At 46.7% G+C, this 27,773-nt stretch overlaps 1 protein-coding gene across 7 annotated transcripts in view; it reads right to left on the reverse strand.

Moving 5' to 3' along the window:
• hipk2 (homeodomain interacting protein kinase 2) overlaps positions 1-27,773 on the reverse strand; it is a 200,902-nt gene that overhangs the window by 133,119 nt on the left and 40,010 nt on the right. For 6 of the 7 annotated variants that reach the window (XM_052030921.1, XM_052030928.1, XM_052030925.1 and 3 more), the window contains one exon: positions 17,958-19,044. In XM_052030921.1, the coding sequence (XP_051886881.1) occupies positions 17,958-19,044 (1,087 nt within the window). The remainder of the gene's footprint in view (positions 1-17,957; positions 19,045-27,773) is intronic. The other variant, XM_052030923.1, reaches the window with a different exon arrangement.

The raw sequence follows: 27,773 nt of genomic DNA on the forward strand, positions 1-27,773 counted from the left end.
GACAGTAGACCATGGAATAAAGGAGGTGGGGAATGGATGGGCAGGTCATGAGGGCAGGGGAGGGGAAAGAGAAGGGGTGAGGGGCCCACAGGACGGAGGGAAAACAAGGGGGGGTGGGAAGAGAAAGAAAATAAAGAAAAACGGGGTGGGGGGGGGGTGGTGGAGGGGTTACCAGAAGTTAGAGAAGTCTACAGAGGCCGTCAGGTTGGAGACTACCAAGGCAGAGTACGAGGTGTTGTTCCTCCAACCTGCGCCTGGCCTCAACCTGTGTCAGACCTGAGTCTGCGTCTCCGTTTCACCGAAGCAGCTCTACTAGCTGTGCCCTGTCGATGTAGGAAATGCAAAAGGGGCGTGACTGGGGGAAGTGCCTGGATCTACGGTCCTGCGTCAGCGCTGTCGCTGTGTAAGCCTTCCCATCTTCACAAATAATATCTCCATCCGTCCACCAACAGGGCTACTCTTTAAAGAGAAGAGCGGCCAAAATGAACGTGCACATTAACCATTTCTGAAAGACCACGGTGGTAGTTTTGGTGCTGTCAGCTGCTCTGGCCTCGGTGGTCTTTTGAATGAGGGGAAAGCAAACCAGAGAAAGATGTGTTAGCATCTGCCCAGAAGGTGATTACTCAGCAGCCGTCTGCACGAGTTATTGGCAAAATAACAGCTTTATTTTTCACATGTGGCGAGGTATACAGCAATTATGATGACATCAGCACAAAGCAACCTGTTTATCTTTCCAAGATCTGTTCAGATGAGATGAAGTTCCATCTGACCAATCTGGAAGGACAAGAAGACCTCCCTCAGCCTCGTCACATCATCCTTCAACACCACTAAATCACTCCTGGCAAAATTATCAGCAGAGTGGCACAGTGGGTGGGGCTGCTGCCTCCCACCTCCAGTGACCTGGGTTCAATGCTGACCTCGGCTGCCATCTGTGTGGAGTTTGCCCGTTCTCCCCATGACGCCGTGGTCTCCACAGGATGCTCCACTTTCCTCCCACTTGGCAAAGACGTGTGGTTGGTTAACAGGCCGCTGCAATTTGCCCCTAGTTGCGCGGGTGAGTGGTTGAATGCGGGGGGAGTTGTTGGGAATGTGGGAAGAATAAAACGTTTGTGCAAGATTCGTGTAAATGGGTACTTGTTGGTCGTCGTGGACTCAGTGGGCTGTAGGACCTATTTCCGTGATGTACAATTCTACAACTTTATCACACAGCTGCCAGCAACAAACCTTCAGAAAGAATGTGCCCTTCATGAGGTCAGAGTGGATAAGGTGCAGAGCAAATGAACCCCACAAGGTACAGAAGGGAACAAGGAGGCAAAGTCAAGGAAATCCTGGTGCACAATTTAAAAATGGATAATACGTCTCTTGTACCTTTCAGTATCTCAGGACGCTGCAAGGTGCTTCTTACCAAATTAAGTACTTTTAAAGTGAAAATAGCAGAAAACAAGGCAGCTAAATTGAGCATAGTAAGATCCCACAATGTTGAAAATGCTCCCAACTATTCAATTCCATGGTTCCTGGTCTTAAATCATCAGCGGGGCTTCCCATCTCACACCCATCACTGGGAAATGGAAACAAAGCAGAAAATATTGGAAATACTCAGCAGCTGAAATTTTAACTCAACTTCTTTTTCCACAGATGTGTCCTAACCTGCCGAGTGTTTTCATCATTTTCTGCGGTGATCCCCACTCTGTTTGTTGACCTCCAAACAAATGGTTTATCAATCTGTGGTTACTCCGCAAACTTCATCCTCCCTTGGACACCATCCAGAGACAAGAACCGTCAGGTATCGTGATTGGAATTGTGGTTATGGGCGAGGCAAAGCAGATCACAATGGGGTGCCAGTTTTAAAAGGGCAGGAAACCCAAACATTAAAGAAAAATCTTTTGTAAAGTATGGGAGAAAAGGGCGTTCTGCTTATGACACATTTTTGCCATTTCTCCCCAAGGTCGCATTTCAACCCTGATTTGATTTGGCTTCCATGGATTGCATGACGTTTATGATGACAGTCAGTGTGTAGATAGGTCCTCACTCATGCACTATGAAGTCCATCACCTTAATAATCCAGTACATTCACACCAACTCCCCTCACTAACACACGTCGGCTGCCACGTGGCCTGCTCATTTGTCTCCTGTTATTCCATATCATTCCCAAACGTGAAGGCTGCTTCCGACATCAGGAGCCAACCCACTCTCCTCTAATGGGACGACAGCTTTCACCATGACAAGTTCCTGCCTGCTGCCTCTCCTCAGGAAGAGGGATATTCCTGGCAGGGACACGTGAGGGCAGCATGCTCTGGATTTCAAAAGGAGGTGGCTCAGAGATCCTCGACAGAAAATGTCAACTTGGATTACACGGGCAGCACAATGGTGCAGCTGGTCGAGCCACTGCCTCTCAGCTCCAGAGACCAGGGTTCAATCCTGACCTCTTGCACTACCCTTATGGAGCTTGCATGCTCTCCCTGTGACTGCGGGGGTTTCTTCTGGGTGTTCCGGTTCCTTCCCAAATATGTGCGTGTTGGTAGGTTAATTGGCCGGTGTAAATTGCCCCTAGGTGATCAGTAGAATCTAGGAGGAGTTGATGAGGGGAATGCGGGGAGAACATAAAATTGGGATTAATTTAGGATTAGCGTTAATGGATGGGTGATGGTCAGTGGGGACTCGTTGGGGTGAAGGGCCTTTATCTCTCTGTGACTCTGTAAATCACAAGGACACAATACATAGATGGAGAGACACAAGAGACTGCAGATGCTGAAATCTGGAGTAACAAACAATCTGCTGGAGGAACTCAGGACTCCTGATGCAGGGTTTCGACACGAAATGTTGATAATCCCTTCCCTCCCCACCCCCACACAGATGCTGCTCAACCTGCTGAGATCCTCCAGTAGGTTGTACAACACATAAAATGGTTTGTGTTTCCTTGAACACTGAAGATTGCAGGGCGGTTTGTCTGAACGGTTTGAAGATGTTACAATAGCATATATACAAAGGGATTATTTCAGGACCAAGAAGACCTGATCTTACAATTAATGGCAGCCCAACTGAGAGTAAAAACAGGCAGCCCTTGATATGGTGCACAGCTGGAAACACCGCTCCCTCCAACTGACTGTTGCTGCTGGGAGGGTTAACTGAGACCGCACGAGACGCAGGCCTGTGTGATCTAATTGATTGGGCCTTTGAAAGTACTTTGGGTACAGGTCCTGGATTATCAAAAGGTTATTTTAACACTGTTGTCACACTAAGATTCACCAGGTCCCAGGGAGAGAAGTCGAATCCCTGAAATCATTTACAACACAAAGTCCTTTCGGGCACTTCTGAGTGTGTACACTTGGAAAACAAAAAAATATGTACCCAGCCAGTGCATTTGAATCCAGAAATATCTGGGAAATCCAAGGATATGGGAGCATTGTACTACAGGTCCTTCCCTGGGTTACAAAGATCTGACTTACGCACAGCCAGTACATACAAACGAGTGTTTGGGGAGACCGACAGGATGGATTTGCCGGCTCGCGGCTGGTTTCCCGACTTGCGAATGGTTCGGGCTGCCAACAATTTGCAGGGGCAGGACCCTGCCACGGCGTGTGGAGGACCTGTAAGCTGAAGGCCCCGATAGCAGGGAAAATAATTAGAAAAATAAGAGGTCTCAGAGTATCAGATTGATGTCACAGTCCACGTGAGCGAGGGGCCGATTTAAGCTGCCTGAATTTCATGCCCTATTGGGATCATGGTTCAGGACTGAAACCCGATTCGAGGGTTGGGTCTGGCCTCGACACCCATATTGGGCGCAGCTGATCAAATTTCCAGTCCCCGCAATACTGGAAGCGAGAAGCTGATGGTGTCATTCCATGGGACTGACTCCGAGAACAGATAATTACAACCCCCTGAGCTGCACGCTACAAAACGAAAGAAATGGTGTTAATATAGCACGCTCAAAACCTTACAGTAAATGAAACGCAGAAGCTGTGGGGCTGCCAAATGGACGCTTTAAGATCACACAAATGGCAATGGTGAGGTTGTCTGCTGTTGGTCAAAGGACAAGGTCTCAGGAGGAACACCCATGCAATTCTAGAAATAGTACCACACAGTCTCCCAGAGCCACCTGAGAGGGCGGAGATGATCTCTCTTTAACATCTCACCTTACAGTGCAGCACTCTCTCAGCGGTACACTGCAGACTTTGGTCTAGACTTTGTGCTCAGATGTCTGGGGACTGAACCCACGACCTTCTGAATCAAGTGGTGAGAATGCCACCAATGACTGACAGCTGGGACGACATCCAATGGCCTGGCCGTTTTGTTTTGTTAACTGTCAATTTAACTTGGACAGCAGTCATTTAAGCAGTGACACTATTTTTCATCATTTTCTTCAGCAAACTGAAGTCATGCCCTGGGGAGTGTTGTGGAACAGAGGGAGCGAGGTGCACAAGTACATAGTTCACTGAAAGTGGTGTCACAGGTGGATAGGGTGGTGAAGAAGGCGTTTGGCACCCTGGCCTTCATCTGTCAGGGCATTGAGTATAGGAGTTGGGACGTTACATTGCAGTTGTACAAAACATTGGTGAGCCCACACTTGGAGTATTATGAAGAGTTTGGTCACCCTATACAAGGCATGGTTAGTAAGTTTGTAGATGATACTAAAATAGGTAGTATTGTAGACAGTGAAGAAAGTTTTCAAAAATTACAGGGGGATCTTGATCAGGTGGGTAAGTGGGCCGAGGATAGACAAACACGCTCAATCTAGATAAGTGCGAGGTGCTGCACTTTGGGACATCAAACCAGGGTAAGATTTATTCAGTGAAAGGTAGCACCCTGGGGAGTGCTGTGGAACAGAGAGATCTAGGAGAACAGGACACAGTGGCATCACAGGTGGAGACGGTGGTGAAGAAGCATTTTGCCACACTGGCCTTCAGCAGTTAATGCCTTAAGTATAAGGGTGGGGACATCGTATTGCAGTTGTACAAGACATTGGTGATGCCGCACCTGGAGTATCTTGTGCAGCTTTGGTCACCCTGTTATAGGAAAGATGTCATTAAGCCAGAAAAAGTGCAGTGAAGATTTACAAGGATGTTGCCAGGACTCGAGGGCCTGAGTGAGAGGGAGAGGTTGGGCAGGCTAGGACTTTATTCATGGGACAATAGGAGACTGAGGGGTGACCTTACAGAGGTGTCTAAAATCATGACGGGCGTAGATAAGGTGAACGCACAGTCTTTTACCCAGGGAAGGAAACAGAAACTAGGAGGACATAGGTTTAAGGTGAGAGGGGAAAGATTTAAGAAGGGACCTCTCCACGCAGAGAGTGGTGCGTACATGGAACAAGTAGTTGAGGTGGATACAATAGCAACATTTAAAAGACATTTGTATAAGTACATGGATGGGAAAGATTTAGAGGGATACAGGCGAAACGGGACTAGCTTAGGTGGGCACTTTGGTTGGCACAGACAAGTTGGGCTGAAGGGCCTATTTCCATGCTGTGTTACTCTATGTCTCAATAACAGAGTAACCACCTTTAAAGCCTGTCTAATTATCAAAAGGAGAGGGCAAGCATTGACTGATGGATTGCAAACCCCACCACCCAATACTGGTGGCAATGGGTAAGAGGACTGTGCAGCTGACACATCATACCTCATCTATTTTTCATGCTGTTTCCCGATGCCAGCCACGACCCTCCACTGTGAGAAACAAAGGACTGCAGATGCTTGAATCTAGATAAAATACACGATGATGCTGGAGGAACTCAAGCAGGCCAGACAGCATCCGTGGAGAAAAGCAGGAGGTCAACGTTTCGGGTCAGAACCCTTCTTCAGGACTGAAAATAAGAAAAGGAAGATCCCAATATATAGGAGGGAAAAACAGAGCAGTAATAGATGGACAAAAGAGGGGGAGGCAGGGTGGGCACAGCGAGGTGATAGGTAGATGCGGGTAAGAGATAGTGGTAGGCAGGTGTGGCCTTCCCTACATTGGTGAGACCAAACGCAGACTAGGTGACTGTTTCGCAGATGACTGGCAATGGGAAGATGCAGGTTGTGGTTACGGACAGAGCACAGGTGTTCAATTGCATTCTCCTCGTGGGTTCGCACTGTTACTTCATCAAAAAAAATCTATTGAAAGACACAATTGAGACACAAATCCATGCTGTCTTTCTTTAATCAATCCACGTGTTCAAGTGACTGCTAATTCTGATCATTGCTCACTAGTGAAAACCCATATATCAGAATATCTGGGGGGCTGGGGAGGAAGAGATCACCAACGAAACAGCTAGAGGTAGTTAGCTAGAAGCACTGTGCTACTGAAACGTTCGGCCCCCCAACAACCATTGACCATCTGTTTTGGTGCTAGTTGCAGAATTTCTCCTCCGATTCCCACTGGCTCCCAAACATGGGAGAGCTGCACCTTCACGTCAGCCTTTGAAGAGAATTTAAACTAAGACACCGTCTGATCTCTCACGTGAAGCCCATTTCAAAGAGCAAGGATTTTCTCCGCAAACCCATGACCTGCACTGAACTGACACCGTTATTGCAGATGCTCTAGTTCTGTATCTCATTGCCTTTTGTGTTGGGATCTCGCTACGTTTCCTACATCACACCAGTGAGTACAATCAGAAGAACCCAATTAGCAATAAGTGCTTCAGGATGCCCTGAAACCATGAAAAATGCTGCAGCAATGCCAGTCCCTTCCTCTCACAATCGGTAGGGTCCTTCGGTGAGGAATACCCATCTGAATACCCAAGTTCTTTCCCCCGTCATCAAACATCTGCGCACATTCGCTCTGTAGAATGGGACAAAGGTGCAGCATTCCAATAATTTGGTGACCTGGCGACAATCATCTTGCAAAGCTTCAGAAGAGCAGCAGCATTACTGGACATGCCCTGGATCATTCCACTCCTGAGACATCAGCACACATCCTGCCCCGTCAGATCTCACCGTGACACACAAGCCACTTGTGCCCCTTTCGTGGAGCACCCTGAAGGGCAAATGGTTCAATATTTTGCTAAGTTGCTTCAGGTGTTCTGTCTAAATTTTTTTTTAAGAGGACAGCAAACAATACAAATCTAGAGATGGATTTCCTCTCCCACCTAGTTTCTACCATCTTCAGGGGCGGCACAGTCGCCCAACTGGTAGAGCTGCTGCCTCACAGCTCCAGTGACCCCAGTTCAATCCTGACTTCCGGTGCCATCTGTATGGAGATTGCATGATCTCTCAGTGACTGACTGGGTTTCCTCCGGGTGCTCCAGCTTCCTCCCACACCCCCAAAGACAAGGTGGTAGGTTAATTGGTGGCTGTAAATTGCCCCGAGTGTGTAGGTGAGTGATAGAATCCGAGAGGTAGTTGATGGGAGTGTGGGGAGAATAAAATAGGATTAGCCCAAGTAGTGCTTGATGGTCAGTACAGAGCCAGAGGGGCAAAGGGCCTGTTGCCATTATGCATGACCCTATGACCTTCAACCCATATACTTGTAATGATCTGCACACTTCAATTCTTACCTTCGTCACAAGGATTTGTTTATACTTAATGCTCGGGAGTGTTATTACAGTAAATACATGGTGTAATTTGTTCTGTGGGCTGTGCCATTGGAGTTAAAATACGTCTAAACAGTACTCAACCAAAATAAGAGTCACTGAAGAGACTCCAAGGTTTGGGTCCTGGTCTGTGCTCACCTTGGCAAGGTTTGTAAGATTAGGAAGCAAACCAAATAAATGTTCATCACCCTAAGTTTCAATCCCAGAGGAAAACAGACTTAAAAATATAGTCGTTCACGTTTGGCGTGTTTCATAGCAGTTTACAGTAAAAACAAAAGCCACTTTAGTATTCAAGTCACTTGTAATAAAGAGGCAGCAGCTCATTTGTACAGACCAAGCTCCCACAGGCAGCAGGGAGACAGACCTTATCATCCTTTTTAGGGTAAATATTGGCCGGGACACTGGGAGAACTATGTTCTCCGAAGTATCTCTTCTTCTGAAGACCTGCACTGCTGATAATGTAGCACTGAGCTTCATAAGAAATTCGGCCTCTTGTGCTTGCTCCACAATTCAATCTCATTAGCTGATCTCTGACCTCAGTCCCACTTTCCTGAAGTAACTCCATATCCCTCACTCCCCTTGTGTCCACAAATCTGTCAATCTCAGTCTTGAATATTCTCAGTGAGCCTCCATGGGAACACTATTCCAAAGACTCACCATTCCCCCAGACGAAGAAGTTTGTTCTCATCTCTATCTTGAAAGATCAACCCCTTATTCCGAGACAGTGATCCCTGACTGTAGACACCCCAGCCAGGGGAAACATGTCCCCTGTCAAGCCCCATAAGAATGTTGCACGCTTCAGTTAGATTTATGAGTGTGTTTTGGTCAAGTCTGCTAATCTCTTTTTACACAACAATCCCCTTAATCTGGAAACTTTTGCTGCACTCATTCTATTACAAGTATATCCCAAGTTAGTGGTTCTGGATTATCAACCCATAAGCATTTGATTTATAGATAGGAGCAGAGCTGTCATCGAGGCACAGCTCCTGACCATTATTCAGCGACTTCTTGGATGAAGATCAGTTGAAATCAGGCACTGGGCTGAGTTAATTCATCATCCCGTGTTCAGCTTGAAGAGGGAGGGGCAGCCAAGAAAGGAGTCAGTGCTGTGGGAGGAGCTACTGGGTAGATCCCTGCAATGTACCAACAGTGAAAGGGAACACATTGGAATGCTTAACCAGTAAAAACTATGATATGTTTTGCCCTTGGGCTGAGTAAAAAAAAATTATAAATTTCTGTTTACTGCAAAACAATGCTTTGCTCAACTGTTGTACTATCTTCCCTCTTGTCACGTAGATGACGTTGGCAAGGTTGGCATCTATTGCCCTTCCCTCAGTTCCAAAAGAAGGTGCTCTCCTTGAAATGGTGCAATCCGTGAACTGAAGCTGCCTCACCATAATGGTAGAGAGGAAACTGTGATCCGTGGATGAAGGAATCTCAATATAATTCCAATCAGGATAGTCTGTGACTTGGGGAAGGCGAAGCTCAGAGGGGATAGTACTCCCATAACATCGGAGATCTTGAAAATCCTCAGGAGGTCAGGCAGCGTCCGTGGAGAGAGAAACAGAGGAAACATTGCAGGTTACGAACTTGATGAAAGGCCAGTGACCTGATGCAATGTCTTTGTTTCTGTCTCCATGCAGACTGCCCAACCTGCATCTTCAGTTCACATTTCCAGCATCTACAGATTTCAACATTTTTGACTGAGCTTCTTCCTGATGGGAGCTAAGGTCACTGAATTTTTGCAAGTCACTACAGTGCAACCTGTTGACGATATGTACAGCATTGTCCCCTACCTATAGTAATATATTTCTGGATAATGCCAGTATCACATGCATAATGAAACCCTGGTGGAGGGAGAGAGGGAAAGTTAAAATAATTACATCTTTAGTGACGGTCTTAAACGCATATGGTAGCTTGGTGTAATCCTTTGTGCATTAACGGACAATTACCTTTGACTAGAGACACAAGAAACTGCGATGCTGGAATCTGGAGCAACTTTGACTCCCTGATTGCACATTTACCTACTCCTAGGCATGGGACAAGTCCAGCTTACTAAAACATTCAGAACCAACCAGATCAGTGAACAGACTACACCGAGGTCGTTGCTCACACCAGGACTGAAGCCACCGAAGTCGATATCTCCAAACCCAATCCATCCCTTCTCCTTCCAATTCTCTCTCATCCTTGACCTCACTCAATCATCACAGATGGTTTGAATAAGCTTTTTTTTTTGCATTCTCTTGCCCTCACCACAACCTTCTCCTTACCCCTTTCATCTTCCCGAGAGCAACACAGCCCAATTTTCCCCAGCCCACTAGGTCTTCAAGACAGTGCTCTAGTACTTACCAAAGGAACAGACAAGGCCTCCATATAACATCTCATGTTGTTGTTTCAGATGAAATCTGACACCTCCAATAAAGCAGCCAGACAGAATTTTGTGCTGATCACAACACACAATCATCCAACAAAGGTTAAAAGGGCTATCACACAGATTGAGAGTGGCTGACTCAAAGCCAGAACTCAGCAATCAGCTTTCTCCCTGTGACTGCTGTCTCCGTGGTCACCCACTCTCTCCATTTCTGATCACTTGTTTTTCATTTCCAAGCAAGAGCTGTTGTCAAACAATTTTTATTTTAAAATGTTGGTAGGCCTGCTTTGTATTTACATATTTTCTTCTCTCTTCCCCCCCCCCCCCACCAATTTTTCTTGCACAACATTATTTTGCTCTTAATTTCTCACTTTAATCCACTGCTAATGTTTCAAAGGTACTAAAGACACAGCGAGTTATGCCAACCTTTAGGTGGGACGATACACTGGTTTGGTCTTCCAATGGTTTCACCCAAGGGATGAACATCCCATGGCGTAACTTGTACCCCAAGAACCAGACCTCCTGGTGTCTTGTCCAACATTCATCACTCCACAGGTACCACAAACAGCAATGTTTCTGGAATCTCGCTTGAGGGAAAGGCATCTGCTGGCTTTGCTCATGTAACACTGGTCACTACATCTCACAGTTCACTCAAGGTGCAGTTCTTTGGGATATTGAGGGTATGTAAAGGAATCGTACAAAATGTGAGCCTTTTTTCCATCGTCTTTGGATATCTGGGAGATTTTTCTTCTCCAAAGGTCTGAATGGGCTGTTTGGACCTTTGATACAAGTGTCTTTATGTGGTCCAACTCCAGTAAGCTTTCCCTTGTGATTTATGTCCTGTATAACTACATGTATAACATCAGGTCGTACTTCTTAGAGTCTCCCACGATGCAGTACTTGGGATATGACGCTACTTCAGACCAACGGTGGTACCAAACTACCGATACACACCTTTAGAACACTTTCTTTTCCCCCTCTCCTGAAGGTGTTCACATGTTCTCGGGGCTGCAGGAACTCAGGATTGCAAGCAGCGACAACAACCTGAAGGAAACTTTAACCAACTGCACGGAGCCGCTGAAGGCCATCAACCAGTTCCAGATTGAAGGTGGATCTGGTCACTCTGCTACACTGTAATCTTCTGTGTTGCGCGACCCCAGATGTACCAGGACTAGGGTTGGCAGCTCTGGTTAGCCTGTTCCGGAAGGTCCCATCATAACAACTCAGATGGTGACCAATATCCCCATCCTCCTCCATAGAACCACATAGCTAAGTGGAAAGTAAACAGACTGCTACCCAGTTCAGTAACCCCTGATCCCAGCCAACAGCTGTTGGATCCTACATTTTCTTTGGAATTTCCTCACAATTCCAGGGATAACTCTTCACTTTCAAGATGTGCCAGGGCAATCAAATATTTACCAATTCAAACCAAAACTCAACTCCATCTCCATACAAGATTATTGACCTGAAACATTAACTGTTTCTCTCTCTACAGAAGCCACCTGACCTGCCGCGTGTTTCCGGCATCTGCTACAATTTGCTATCTGGTCTTTCTGCAGAGAATCCCTTAAGTCGGGGGTTACTTAAATGGGCCAGGATCCAGACATGATTATTGTACTACCTACATGTAAACTGAGCTACTGGGCTGTCAGAACGCACTTCTGCTTTTAAGGATTGCCTGCGTTCTCCATGGATTCCTAACATCCAAAGAAGTCCATTCAGTGTCTGAAGGCAAACACACGGGAGCCACAATCAGCACAAGAAAGGTGAGTTCTCTTTGTTCAACAGCTCCTCGAAGACCAATTCTCTGGGACAATGTCACAGAGTGCGTGCAGCCTGTCACAAAACAATGCTTAAAGTAGTAACAGCCTTAAAGCAATAAATATTGCTCATAACCAATATTATAGGGCAGGCACGGTAGTGTAGCAGTTAGCGTAACGCCATTACAGCGCCAGCGACCCGGGTCCAATTCCGGCCGCTGTCTGTAAGGAGCTTGTACGCTCTCTCTGTGTCTGCGTGGGTTTCCTCCCACACTCCAAAGACGTACGGGTTAGGAAGTTGTGGGTGTGCCATATTGGCGCCAGAAGCGCGGCGACACTTGCGGGCTGCCCCCAGAACACTCTACGCAAAAGATGCATTTTACTGTGTTTCGATGTACGTGTGACTAATAAAGAGATCTTATACAGTATATGCTACATTAATAACCTTAAAACAAAATATTAAAACTGAATTAACATATTTATAAATTGAACATTAGGCGGGTTTAACCAAGTTATTAGTTTGCACACAATCCATGATCTTCTCAGCTGCATTGGTGCTCCCTGCATTGAGCTGAAAGGCTCTCCCAGTATCATCCAGCTTTGGACTCAATTAAATCCATCCTGGCTTTCACCAGCAGTATTGCAGGTCAGCTCCTCAGACCAACTGTGGAACACACTTCAGGGACACCTTCCATCTGCACAACCCACTCTGCTCCTGGCTACAGATGGACTTTGTGGAATCTATTAGTCCCTTCACTGGATATTTCCCAATCCTGAACACCTCTGCTATCTCTGTGATATCCCCTCCCTGTAACCCTGAGCCGCCGTGAGGTCTTCGTACGCAAACTCCTGCGTACAGACTGAATCACTTCTCCTTGCAGCTCGAGTCACTGTTTCCACTTCCTCTCCAAACCAGGTTGGATGCGACTTGTTGGTGTTATAGCTCTCACATTCATTAACCCTTCGGGGGTGGGGGGGGGGGTAGATAACCCGCGGTGGAGGTGTGGTGTGATCCCACAGTGACCTTTCGGCACATATGTAAATAAAGTGCCAAAACACTCAGCAAAGGGACCTCTATGGGAGGAGGAATATGGTTCACGTTTCAGGTCAGACCTCACTGCTTCCCTATTGGAAAGTGGGTGGTGGGAAGTGAAGCAGTCTCCAGTCATTCACCTGTCTGTATGAACCATTCAAACTGAAAGGGTCTGAACCGTGGACTGCTATTTGATACAACTTCTTCAGGCAGACCACATATAGCAAAGATGGATCTTAATTTCTCAGCCATCCAGATAAGATATCTTTATTAGTCACATGTACATCGAAACACATAGTGAAATGAATCTTTTTGTGTAGAGCTTTCTGGGGGCAGCCCGCAAGTGTCGCCACACTTCCGGCGCCAACATAGCATGCCTACAACTTCCTAACCCATACGTCTTTGGAATGTGGGAGGAAACCGGAGCACCCACAGGAAACCCACGCAGACACGGGGAGAACGTACAAACTCCTTACAGACAGCGGCCGGAATTGAACCAGGGTCGCTGGCGCTGTAATAGCGTCACGCCAACCACTACACTACCATGCCTGCCCTTACAGGATGGTCCATGAAGCAACGTATTTGACTTTAAACAACATTGAATGGCTGTCAATTAGAAAAACAAAAATCTCCATTCCTTTTTCCACAGTGGACTCGTCTACCACTTCCACACCCAAGTTTGACAATCCTGATATATCATGTCTTGATGCCAAGCCTGTAGACAATCCACTACCCTCACAGGTCCCTACCCAGGTGTTGTGTGCATGGAGTTGTTCATACTCTTCACCTGCCACTTTCAGGATCACTAGCCCTAGTCCCCATTTTACATCTCCGTAACTGGTAGACAATTTGTGATGAGATGGCTTCCGACAGACCGGTGTCAGAGTCTGTCCATCCACCAAGCCTCTAATGCAGACCCCTTGTGTCAAAATTGGTTCCTTTTATGCAGTGCTGGCTACTGCCAAGACAGAAAAACTGTCACCTGTCACATGTACAGTACAAACTGTATTCTCTATGCCTATTGTGGCCTCGTCATGGGGAAGAGTTGACAACACCTCCTCCGTAATGTTTTGCTTTGACGCTTTATACTCTGTGTGCTCAACGGCCACCTCCTCACTGATATGCAGTCATCAATGGATGAGCAAATGCTGGACCCAGACATAACAGAAGTTTGTGGTCAGTAACTTGTATTTTCCCGGCAAGAACTGGTGGATTCTCGTCACTCCAAACATAACCGCCGATGCTTCCCTTCTCGGGCCATGCAGAACCCTTCCCACTTCTGGTCAACTCCTGGGGCAGTGCACGCATTTAATCTTTGGTGCATACCCTCGGTGACCCAATGTCGCGCACACCCTCAGTTGCGTGACATCACTGCTCCAGCCCAGTTGTAGGGAGGACCAAAAAAATCATCCAACACACAGCTGGGGTTGCAATACACTGAAAGAAACTCACTGCCAAGGCTTTTCCTGAGCAGGTCCAAGGCATTTCACTGGCCCTTAGACTAGCACCATGGTATGTCCTTAATATTCAGTGGAGTTGGCAAGATTGGGATGACTTGGTCTCACCAACAATGGAACACAGACATGGACAGTACTGTGGTGCAGTTAATAGTGCTGCTGCCTTACATCGCCAGAGACTCAGGTTCAATCCTGACCTTGGGTGCAGTCTGTGTGGAGTTTGCATGTTCTTCCTGTGACCATGTCAGATTCCTCTGGGTGCTCTGATTTCCTCCCACACCCCACGAGTTGGTTAATTGGCCAGTAAATTGCTCTTAGTGTGTAGATGAGAGGTAGAGTCCGTGAGGAGTTGGTGAGAAAGTGGGGAGAATTAAATAAAAAGAGATTAATGTAGGATTAGTAGAAATGAGTAGTTGATGGTGAATGCAACTTTTGTGGGCCAAAGAATGCATTTCCATGTGCATGTCCCTATGCCGCCACGACTATGACTCTGGGATAGCATTGGATCATACTTAGAGATAATCCAAGTACTTCTGGGATTCCTGTCTTGGACAACGGCCTCAATTGTTTTGTTTATTAGCTGCAGCCCCAATGTTTATCTCCTCACACATCCAAGCACCTCCCCCTCCATCTGGCGAAAGCCACACTGGCTTCGTTTGAACTCAACAGCACGCGACATGATCTACTATTTGGGAGAGCTCTGCCACCATAGCCATTGCAGGTGAAGTAACACCATTTTGTCACAACACGCAATCCCCAGAACATCATATCCATAGTCACTTGGAATATTTTTGATGCCAATTTTACCCCTTGGGTTGGTTTACAAGTACAACCCTCGTGGCCAGTAATTGTCAAGAAATGCTGAATTTCTTCATCTCCAATAACCTGGACACAGGCATGAAAGTGTTTTATCTTCATAAAACCTTTCTCCCCTGACAACTTGGTCTGCAAACGATTTGCTCTGCTGAAGGGTCGCTCTGCAATCTCTGCATTGCTGGATGGTTTGTCTGCCTTGGGGACCACTGCACTTTGGCCCATGCTACTCAAGTTTGGTCAGTTCTTTGACTGGATTTTCAATATAGGGGACACCACCCAGGGTTTACAGTAGAACTGTATAGCAACCACTCTTCCCCACTCAATAGAACCTACTCACAGTGGTGCAGCTAGTGGAGCCCACTGCCTCACAGCTCCAGTTACCTAGGTTCAAATCTGACCTCCTGTGTTGGCTGAGCGGAGTTTCTACCTTCTCCCTGTGACCCCGTGGGTTTCCTCCAGATGCTCCGGTTTCCTCCCACATCCTAAAGACGTGTGGGTTGGTAAGTTAACTGGCCACTGCAAATTACCTCCGGTGTGTAGACCAGTGATGGAACATGGGGATTAATAGAAATGGGTGCCTGATGGTTGGCATGGACTCGGTGGGCTGAAGGGCCCACTTCCATGACAAACTGAGACACTCAAAAACTACCTGCATTTATAATGCACTAATAACTACAGAAGGTCCCCAAACCCTCCAAAGGAGAGCTTCCAAGTGAAACTAGCCGCCAAGCCACGCAAGAACAAGTCTGAACATAGAACAGGGAACCAAAATTCTTTGTGGTTTCAAGGAACGAGACCGGGGCTGATGAAGTCTCAGTCACCAATGAGGCACGGTGGTGATGGAGCTGAAGGAATGTGCAAGCCAGACGCATACTAGTGCTCATCTCCCGACTCCCGAGAGCATTGTCACATTGACCAGGCACGCCTGGAGCGTAATGCAGTATTCCCTCCTTGCCTGGATGAGTACAGTGTCCGCAGTGTGTGCCATCCACAAGATGCACAGCGCTTACTCACCTTGACAACTCCGACAACGCCTCTCAGACCTGTAACACCTACTGCCAAGGAAGCGGACACAGTGACCACCACCACCACCCGCAGGCTCCCCCTCCAAGTCGTACACCATTCTGAAGCAAGAGGGGAAAAAAAACGAACCGCTGGAGGGACTCAGCGGGTCGGGCAGCATCTGTGGAGGGAAATGGACAGTCGACGTTTGGGTTCGAGATCCTTCATCGGGACTGAAGGATAGAGGGGAGATGGCAGTATGACTGTCCATTTCCCTCCACAGATGCTGCCTGGCCCAAGTTCCTCCAGCAGTTTATTTTGCTCCAGATCCCAGCATCTGCAGTCTGTGTCTCTGCACACTATTCTGCCTTGTAAGTGTATTGCTGGGTCCAAATCCTGGAGGTCTCTACCCAACCTCCAGGATTTGGACCCAGCCATGGAATCAGGTCTACCAGAAGGACTGCAACAGTTCTAGGGGACAGCTCGCCACAGGCAATAAGCCATAAATGCTGGCCTTCCCAGTAAAGTCCATCGCCCCGAATTAATAAACCAAACATCCCTCACAGGAGAGAGGCAAGAATGCAAAGAGATGTTAGGAGAGGTAGGAGAAAGGAGAGGGTTCGGCAGAGGGGGGGGAATTAAGGGGGACAGGAGGAGAGAGAGAAAGAAAGGTACACAAAGCCATGAGCACTACAGCATTTATAAAACACTAACGATATACAAATCTGTCTGAAATTATCTTGTTTTCGTGAACCAGAGAAGCATTCATCACAACAAAATCCACATCAGATTCTGAGCATTGTGTCTTCTCCCTGACCGTGCCCTGCCGTGCCGTGCAGCCCAACTAAATCACTGCCTTTACCTCCCCCGTCTCTCCCATCGCCTGTTCACTCACAATGTTCCCGACATACGTCAGATCACCCCAAATCCTTACACTGGATACTCCAGCCCATGTGCTTATTGATCCCACAGATCATTGGAAAAGAATACACAGCACAAAAATTGTCCGTGCAGTCCCCTGCTCCACCACACCCAAAGCACACAACACACCGTTCTTTCACATTAAGTGTCCCCTTAAACACACCTTCCAAGGCTCCATAATATCCTAATTCCTCCTCTGCATTGCCATTTATTCCATATGTCGAATCGCCTGATGCTTACAATTCCATTTCCATTCTAACTTCTTGACATATGCAAAGGAAAGCACAATAAACACACAGGATTGCCCAGATTACGCGGAGCACAGGGGAGCACCCCAGGTTACAGATGATCTGCATTATGGAATCCAACTTTAAGCCAATTGGCGCAGACATTTTTAAAGCATTTTTCAAGCTAGTAAAAATAATAATGTTTAATGGTATTCATTAATGACTGGATACAGTATATATCCCATTAGTTTCATTCTGGGTAGTGTTAGCATGATTATTTAATGAAATGAAAGAATTATAGCATGTATGTAGAGCAATACAATAGGGGTCACTATAGAAAATGGACATTTGTGGCCTACAGAGAAGATCGACTTACAAATGGTTCTCAGGAACAGAACCCTTGTGTAACCCGGGAACCGCCTGCACAGTGACACAAGAAACATAAACACCGGCATCGACCAACTGGATGGAATAAACCGTCCCTTTGGGGTCAGGAACTCCTTGCACCCTCTGATCTCCATCTCATTCCGTGGGGAACTCCCAGAAAGTCTCCGATTGTGGGGGAGGGAGCAGTAGTAGTAGTAGTAGTAGTAGGAGAAGATGTGGAGGGTAAATCAAAACAATGGAAGACTTTCACCTGGCTGCAGTGGCTTTGCTAATGACCGGCAAGCCAGATTTGAGGATGGCTGAGCCAAGAAAGAAGCAATTAACTTATTCCAAACAAACTAAATAAACAACAGGGTTGTTTCTCAGTAAGTGGAGCCTGACACCACTTTAGCCTCGAAGCAACACAAGACAGCAAACCCACGTTGACGTAAAGCGAGGGAAAAGCACGACAGGGACTAGAGACCTGAACCTACCTGTAATACCTGGACTGTAGATAAGTGGAGCAGACGGCCTTAGACACGTGACTGGCTGAGCCAAAGTCTATCACTTTGACTCGGTAGGGCTGCCGGACTGGGTCCACCAGCATGATGTTCTCCGGCTTGAGGTCAGCGTGAATCAGCCCCAGGCTCTTGAGCTTCATCAGGGCGGTGGCCACCTGCTGGAGAATGGGCCGAATGTACTTGAGGGGCAGCGGGCTGAACTTGTTCTGCTTCAGGAAGTCGTACAAGTTCTGCTCCAGCATCTCGAAGACAAGGCAAGTGTGGTTCTTGTGCTGAAAGCACTCGTAGGCCCGGACGAAATTGTAATCATCCGCGCTCTCTGTGCTTAGCCGGGCGAGGATGCTCACCTCGATCTGACCCTGCCGCGCATAGGAAGGGTGGTTCTTCAGAATCTTGATGGCCACAATTTCATTGGTCCCCCTTTTCCAGCACTTGACCACTTGGCCGAACGTTCCCCGGCCTAAGAACTCTAACACCTCGTACGTGTTGGTCATTGAGCACAGCACTTCGTGCTGCAGGAGCTGGTAGTCACCCTCGCTGTTCGAGCCACTGTTCTTGGAGGTGGCGGTGGAGGTGGCCGCCGTGGCAACAGTGGCGCCACTGGTGGCGTTCTGAAGCATTGGCGGATGCTCCTCGATGATCTGCACGCTGCTGGGGTTCTCGAGCTCCTCACTTTTCCGCTTCAGGCCACATTTCTGGTAGGTGTCGAGGAGGCTCACGGTGCTGCGACGCGTCAGGTTCTGAGGACCCCCCAAGGCCTGAGCAGACACGGCCACCAACCCCGACGTGCTGTTGGCGGTGGTGAAGACAATGTGGCCGGCGCTGGCCGGAAATATCACCGTCTGCTCGTAGGATAGAGTGGGATTGGTAACTTGAAGAGAGGCGCTGACTGTTGACTGTGCAATGGTCGTACTCTTGCTCTGGGTGTAGACTTTACTGTGAGAACCATACCCGGTCATATCCCAGTTAGAACCCGGCTCCACTTTCAGCTTCTTCACACTGCAGAAGGCACTTGACTGAATTGTGTGAGGGGAAAAGACTTCCACTTGCGAGCCCATACCTGCACAGACAAAACGCAAAAGGTAACGTAAGAAGCTGCAGAGAGTGGTGGACTTAGCCCAATACGTCGCTGGTACATCCCTCCCCACCATTGGTGCTGCCTCAGGAAAGCAACATCGATCGAAGATCCCCACCATCCGGGCCAAGCCACCTTCTCACAGCTACCGTCAGGCAGGAGATACAGAAGCCTGAAGTCCCACATCACCAGGTTCAGGAACAGCTACTTCCCTTCAACCATTCAGTTCTCAAACCAACTGGAACAGCCCTAATCACTACCTCAGTACAGCAACACTATGACCACTCTGATCACTTTGTACTGCAATGGATTCTAATTCTGGGTTCTAATTGTGTTCTTCCTTGTAAAAATTGTCTACAATTTAATTTGTTTTTCTTGTGAATGCTGCTTATCTGATGCTATGTGCCTGTGATGCTGCTGCAAGTAAATTGTGCATATTGTACCTGGGCACACATGAAGTTGTGCATATGGCAATAAACTTGACTTTGACCTCCAAGGCCATTGAATCCAAACCTGCCAGGTGGCAATTGTAGAGCAGCGCTGCCAATGATAGGGAAAAAAAATCTAAATAACTGCAGACACTGTAAATCCAAAATAAAAACAGAAAACACTCAGCAGGTCAGGCAGCGTCTGTGGAACGAGAATCAGAGTTAACGTCTCAGGCCAAGAACCCTTTGTCAGCCGCTTACGTTCTTTTGAAGAATGGACACCGTTAGAATGCAGGAATCATCTCTGACGATTTGCATACATCAGAGCCTCACATACTACAAAATAACGATCACAAATGCTTTTGGCTAAGGGGTAAAAATTGTGGGAATCTATAATCTGACTCTGAGACACGAGTGCAAGCACTGAGCCATGATCCACTCGACCAAAGATCTAATATTTTCCACAGTGGCTTCGTTCGTCTTGCTAGGGTCTGGCTACTTGAGCTCCCTATTACCCTGCCCAAAGGTGCACTGCAGTGACTTCATAAGGCTTTTCAACAGCACCTCCCAAGCCTCTGAACTAACACCCTGCACAAGAACAGCAGGTCCAAAGGCACATCATTCCCTCAAGTCACACAGCAGCTTAACCGGGACATATCAATTTCTATTCCCAACATCACCGGATTAAGAAGGGAGTGCACTGAAGATTCATTACACTGATTCTTTACAAGATGTCCTATGATTGACCAGATAGAACCATTGAAGAATGAGGGGTGATCTCATTGGAACACACAAACTTCTCAGAGGATTTAGCTTGGCTGCAGGTAAGTGTTTACTTGGGTGGAGAACCTGGAATTAGAGGCCAGGCCTCCGGGTAAGGGGTCAGCTATTTAGGACCAGGATGAAGTACAGTCTCTGCACAGTGGATATTTGGAATCCTCTAGCCCAGAGAGCTGTGGATGCCCAATCATATTCAAAATGATTGATAGATTTTAATACTGGGATACAGTGGGAAGGTACAGTTGACATAGACATCCAGTGATACTTGTTAGGAATCACAGAGGGGCTATCTACTCCAGCTACAATTTTTCCCAACTTGCTTCCAGTTGCTATCTGGTCCACTGAAGGAAGGGGGCAGAAACGGAGTCCTATACAGCATGGGAAACAGGCCGTTCGGCCCAACTCGCCCATGCCAACCAAGCTGCTTAACTGAGCTAGTCCCCTAGTTGGGCCCATCTCTCTCCAAACCTTTCCTATCCACGTCCCTGTCCATATGTCTTTTACACGTCATAATTGTACCAACCTCTGCCGCTTCCTCTGGCAGATCATTCCATATACCTGCCACCCTCTGTGTGGAAAAAGTTGCCCCTCAGGTCCCTCTTGTCTTTGCCCTCTCACTTTAAACCTTTGCCCTCTAGTTTTGGACTCCCATCTTGCCCAGAAGTCTTGCCCAGCCAGCACGTTACACAAATGCCACCGCATGCTGTTTCAAGGAGGTATTGAATGCAAAACCACTGCTCATCACAAATAACAAACCTTTGAGAGAACAGCCCCAAATTCAGTCCATTAAGCAGATATAGAAATTGGGGCCCAAAGGCACATTTGGCCATGAACCTATTTCAACCACCTTGAGTGTGCCTAATTGGTGCCAAGAATTCCCAAGAGCCAGGTCTTCCTTCGCCTTTAACTGATAGCACTGAAGGATTATGACTGACTAGGTTAGAGCCAGTCTTCTTCAAAATTTGAAACCAGAGGTGGGAAGGATCCTGAGATCATGGCTGGGTGTGCTTAAACCTGCTTTGCCTAGATGAGCCTTAATTAAGATTGCAAAGAAATAATAGTACTCCTATAATTTTCCATCTAATTGCATAGATTGTATTTCATAGCTCAACGGGCCATCAACAGAATTTATACGCTACTCAAGGCTCCTCCCAACCATCAACCTATTCCTTTGTCCTTTATGTTTACTTTTGATTACATGGTATTAATCAGGGCGGTTTCCCCAGTGTTTTAGCCAATAGTAGTCCCTTAGCCAACACCTGGTACATTCTAACTCATTGCTGTGTGAGGAATTTTGTTGTGCATGGACTGGCTTCCACACCTTCCTATCTTAAGCTAGTGCCTACTTTTCCAAGAGTACTTCACTGTTTATGAAGGGCTTTGGGAAATCCTGGGGTCACATAAAGTTTACACAGTGGACACCACAGAGAAATAGGAGTTTCATTCCAAAATATCCTACTGGTGTCCATAACCTTTCACAAGATGTTCCTCAGTCGTTTCATATCCACCTTACCTTCACCTGAAACATGAACTGATCCCTCCAAGATACTTCCTGACCTGCTGAGCATTTATTGTAAGTTCTGTTATTATTTCTGATTTCTAGCAGCTGCATTATTTTGCTTTCTCATATCATGTTCTATACTCTGGAGGAAAGAATAGATTAGCAATCCTCCTCATAGGACAAACACCCTCATCCAAAGATTCAATCCAGTAAGCTACCACTACACTCATTCTAAAGCAATAAACCTTCTCTGTGTAAGGAGACCATGCAGTATCCTATGACTGGTTTCATTAAAACACTAATTCCTGCAACCCTTCCTTATTCTTCTATTCTAAGCACTTCACTGGTGTACCATTTGCTTTTCTGATTGCTTGCCGAAGCAACATGTTAAGTTCCCGGTGAATCATGTACACTGCCCCTCAAAATACCAACGTTTACTACCCTCGCCTTTTAAAAAAATATTGTTTTCCATTATTCCAACCTCTCGTTTCTCCTATTACCCTCCCTGCCGTCTTCTCGCCCAATTTTTAAACCAGTCAAAATCTTTTTGTAGGTTTCTTTGCGCAGCTAACTTTCCCACCTAGCTTTGTACCGTCAGCAATCTTTGATACCTTACACTTGACCTCCATACCCAAGTCACTGAAGTGACTTGCAAAAAACTGAATCGCAAGCACTGATCCACCAATCACACCCTACCGTTCCAAAAACCAACCTCTGCTTTAACCGAGCTTCTGTTAATATATTACCTCAAATTCCATGAGCCATAATTTCGTACAACACTTCCTATCAAATGCATTTCTAAGTATGACATCCAACTATTCCCTCTCATCTACTTTGCAATTGTTGCACCAGAAATAACTGTTAGATTTGTTAAGCATCATTCTCCTTTCAGTTAACAGTGTAGAATTTGCCTAAACATTCACTTTTTTTTAAACTGTACTGCTACCAAACCCCGAACAACAAATTGTAGCATTTCCGTATTACTGACGTTAGCCGAACCAGCCTACAGTTCTGGGTATCTTTCTCTCCTCCTCTTGAACACTTAGGGATACAATGCACAGGGACAGTTTTGGAACGTTAGAAATGCTGGAAGATTAGCAGCATCTATTTTCAATGCAGAAAGCTACACACCTGCGAGGGTGTTTGTCACCAAAAATAATGAGTCTTTCAAGTCTAAGCCCCAGTTATTTCTACACTACTTTTCCTAATCCTTGTTCACACTGGATCCTCAATTCCCCAATATTTCCAGTGGGCAGTCTGTCTTTTCCTGTAAAATACAACTAACAAATATTTGATTAATCTGTTTAATTACTTGTTTACTCTCTTTTAATATAAAGCTTTCCACTGGCCCTATTCGCTTTGTAATGAATTTTTAATTTATCTACGATTGCATCTGCTATCACTTTTCTAATTTATCTTAATATATCCTAATCCAATCCATCCAGACCATATACTTAATCCTCACATATTCAGCTCCACCCACTCAAAAGTAGATCAGGAGCAGGAGACCACTCGGCCCCTCAAGCCTGCCCTGCCACTCAATCCGATCATGGCTGATCTACACTGGCCTCACCTCCTCTTCTGTGCCAGTTCCCCATAGCCCTCATTCCCTGAACTTCCAAGAAATGTATCTACTTCCTCTTCAAATACTGCCAACTGTCCAGCCTCCATAATCCTCTGGGGTAGAGACTCCCAAAGATTCACCACTGCAGTTCCAATAGTATCACATAACCAACCACTAATCTTGTAACTTTCACCCAAGGTGTTCCTTCACTCATATTCTCGAGGAGAAAATAAGGCAAGAAAGTCTAATAGGGATATCAAAAACAGTAAACATGAGGCCCTTTGAAACTGGGTAATAGATGGTTTCCAAACACTGGACATTTAGACAGGTATATGGATCAAGAGCTCTCACCCTTCACCACACTAAGTCTGCACCAAGCATCATCCACATGAATCCCGCACTGATCCCATTTTATTTTCTCCACATCTCATTGACTCCCCCCCAGATTCCATAACTCACCTACACACCAGGAGTAATTTGCAACGGCCAATTAACCTACCAACCCACACGTCTTAGAGATGTGGGGGGGGGAACCCACCCAGTCACACAGAGAACATTCTCGCTGCCTCGGTAAAGAGGCCAACATAATCAAAGACCCCACCCAAACCCTCCGGACATTCCCTCTTCTCCCCCCCTTCCATTGAGCAGAAGATACAAAAGCCTGAAAGCAAGTACCACCAGGCTCAAGGACAGTTTCTATCCCACTGTTATAAAACTATTGGACAGTTCCCTAATATAAGATAGACTCTTGACCTCACAATCTTCCTAGTTATAACCTTGCACCTTATTGTCTGCCTGCACTGCATTTTCTCTGTAACTGTTACACCTGCATTCTGTTATTGTTTTACCTTGTACTACCTCGATGCACAGTTGTAATGAATTGGTCTGTATGGACGGTACACAACACAAGTTTTTCACTGTTCCTCAGTACATGTGACAATAATAAACCAATTCCAAACTCCACACCGACAGCACCCAAGGTCAGAACTGAATCCTGGTCTCTGATGCTGAGGCAGTGGCTCTACAACTGCACCACTGTCTGTTCTCGGTGTAATACAAGCTCAATTTATACAACTCACCTCTGTTTTAACCCTTCCAGCCCTGGCCACCAACTTTCACCATTCTGTGTACTTAGATGCCTCTACAATCCCTAGTTTGTTCAGCTTTTATGAAGGGCCCTGATCTCTCTTGGATTTTATCCAAAATTACCAGCTTCTCCGACATACAAAATGTTCCCAGTTTAAGTAGCAAGCCACTTTTCAGTATTTCAAACTACTTTCCGGGTAAAGTCCATTTTGCAATGGAGTCAAATTCAGTCCACAATTGGTTAAATCCACAGGGCAGCCTCATGCTCGGAATGTGGAATAGGATTTAGACCTCTATATGGATCACTTGATACAGTGACAGTGCGTTGAAAGCATCTCTGTGAGCATTCACACACACGAGGTGCTGGAATGCCTGTCCATCTGAACTCAGCACAATCCGACTTCCTTCACCCAAGAGGGCACACTCTGTAACTTGACTGGTAACTCAGGTGGCCAATCGACACTCCCAGGAACTGGGAAAGGGGTCAGCGTCAAGACTTTTCGTGAAAATGAAACAAATCTGCACCTCATTGCCTTGAAGATATGGCAGCGTGTACGCTTGAGGTTTAAACAACAAGGGAGCTTTCCTCTTCCCAATACCGCCCCCCTTACTCGCTCTATTCCAGGTACATTCCAGAGCAAAGGGAACAGAAGAAAGTGATGTTGAAGTCAATACTGCACATTCACAATGCCTATTGGCTGTTTCATTCCCTTCCCAATGTTCACGTTAAAGCATTTCTCCTCCTGCCTTTCTATGACACAGCTTCAAATCTTTTTAAATCCAATTAGTGGCAGAACCTAGATTGAAGGCTCCGTCCTTGTCAATGCAGAACATGTGAAGGCCCATCTATCACCTGTCAGGAAGATGTACAAGATTCCCACACCCACTATCCTGAGGAGAACAGGGGCTCTCTCTCCAACCTCCCGGCTAACGTTTACCCATCCATCAAAATGCAGCACAACTCGTCGAGCTGCTGCCTCACTGCACCAGTGACCCAGGTTCAATCCTGACCTCACGTGCCGCCCGTGTGGAGTTTTGCACGCTCTCCCAGTGACCGCGCGGTGCTCCTCCGGGTGCTCCAGTTTCCTCCCACGTCCCAAAGACGCGCGGGTCGGTAGGTTAATTAGCGGCGGGGAATTGCCCCAAGTTTGAAGGCAAGTGGTAGAACCTGGGGAGATCTGATGGGAATGTGGGAAAATTAGTGGGGAATAAGATTCCTCTGTGAGCTAGTATAGATTCGATGGGCCGAAGTGGTTTCCTATGTCACATGGAGCTATATAAAAAAAAACTCCAGAAACTGACGACCTAGTTCTCAATTTTAGGATCTTTTTGTTCTCATCTTGACTCTCATGCTTTCTACACAAGTGACTATACTTCATGACATCTTAGATGATGAAGTGATTTCTGTTCATTTCTTCCTGAACCCAATGCTCTCCACTTAAGACACATGGACAAACTGGTTAGCATCTGTACAGGAACAGGTTGTGTTTGATGCAGGGTCTCAACCCGAAATGTTAACTACCCCTTTGCCTCCACAGATGCTGCTCGACCTACTGAGTTCCTCCAACATTGCAATAGATGGCCATTTCATTCCTGACGATTCCCACATTAACCTCCCGCAGATCAAAGATCTCCTTCTGTCCCCCACCGTTTCCACTTTCCATCTGCTTCCAATCAGTGTGGAGTTGGAGCCCAGTCCAAATTAGATGGCAGTCCCACTAGTCTAATTTCTTTCCACTACTTCCAATGGAATGGCTCCTTCCCCATTTCAGGTTTGAAAACCCACTGCTCCTTTTAGACTCGAGACAGGGCAGGGGAGGGGTTAGAGGGAAGAAAGGGAATGTCTGTGAGAGTGGGGACCAAAGTGATACAAGGCCAAGTAGAGAGAGAATGAAAAATACAAAAACACATTGGAACCGTAGCAGGCAGAACGTCCTGGAAATCTGATCCTGAGCGGCGTTTACATGCTGCACATGAAGAGGATGTCTCCTCGTGCGAGGGAATCCAGAACTATGGGGGGGGGGGGGGGGATGTCACAGTTTAAAAGCAAGGGGGTCACTCATGTAAGGGATGAAACAAAATTGTTGCTCTCGAGAGTTAAGAGTCTTTGCAGCTCTCTTCCTCAGTGCAAGCAGAGTCTTTAAGGCAACGGTAGATCGACGCTAGATAAGGGGGTGAAAGGTTACCAGCGGGAGGCAGAAACGTAGCATTGAGGTTACAGTCAAATCAGCTGTGATCTTATTCAGCAGGTCTGCTCCTGTTTCCAGTTCTCAGCCAGACAAAATTGCACACCAAGCCACACCTAACCGATGAGTGATGTCCATTTGTTGTTAACATGGGGACAATGCCAGTGCAGCCTTTCACAGCCAGAATAAGAAATGTCTCCGAGACCCTGTCGCTTTGCTGCCTGCTGCCTTCATGGAAAACTAAGAGACAAAAAACGCCTCTGTCACTCAAAGGCTTTCACTTCGAAGAACCAAATACACGGCCAGAGAAGCAGGTTTTGAATGAGTGTCTGAAAGAACCAGAAAGGTAGAGATGTTTAGAGGAAATTATAGAGCTTGGGGAAAAGTCAACTGAAGGCACACCGTCAATGACGGAGTAATAAGAACTGGGGAGAGCCGGGGGTGGGGGGGGGGCACGAGCAATGATCTTGAGAGGCTGGGTGGATGAGAGATGCAGAGGGGCAAAAATCATCGAGGGGATTAGAAAAAAAAGAGGATCAGAAGTTTTCTTTTAAAAAAATGTCAAGGCAGCCTTTGTCAGCAGAGGCGGGGACAGACAGCAAGTTTTAGTTCAATTGTGGAGCTCTCATGAGAGAAAACAATTCACCAATATTGATGCAGCAGGGAGTCTGATCAGAAAGGGGTTTCAAGTTTTCCTTTGAGCCAGACTGCACCTGCCTCAGAGTGCAGTTACTGAAACTAGATGGGAGATATTGAAAACGGAAAACTAAATGACCAGAACAAAGCAAACAGCTCCAATTTTCAATATATATATGCTGATCGTCAAGCCATCCACCCAGACTATTCTCACCACACAGCCCCAGGCCCAGCACTCCAATTAGAAGGATTACTGTCATACAAATTAGGCATGGGGAAGGACAAAATGAGCTTAATTAACCACTGCAATTTAAACATCCTTCCAACCCAGACTTTTCCCCCAACCTTTCGGCTGCCGGCGCTGCTCACTCTCTCCCGGAGTCAAGGCTGGCTGCTGGTGCTTCCGAATGCCAGCAAGCTGTGGTCCCCCAGTGGGCAGGACGGTCAGTCCCAGCACCATTACCCAGCCATAACACTTCTCGCAGGAGTATCTCACAGATCCACCCTCACCGCATACAATCCCAGTGCAGGTG

This window comes from Pristis pectinata, chromosome 15 (genome assembly GCF_009764475.1).
Source record: "Pristis pectinata isolate sPriPec2 chromosome 15, sPriPec2.1.pri, whole genome shotgun sequence".
Lineage (NCBI taxonomy): Eukaryota > Metazoa > Chordata > Chondrichthyes > Rhinopristiformes > Pristidae > Pristis > Pristis pectinata.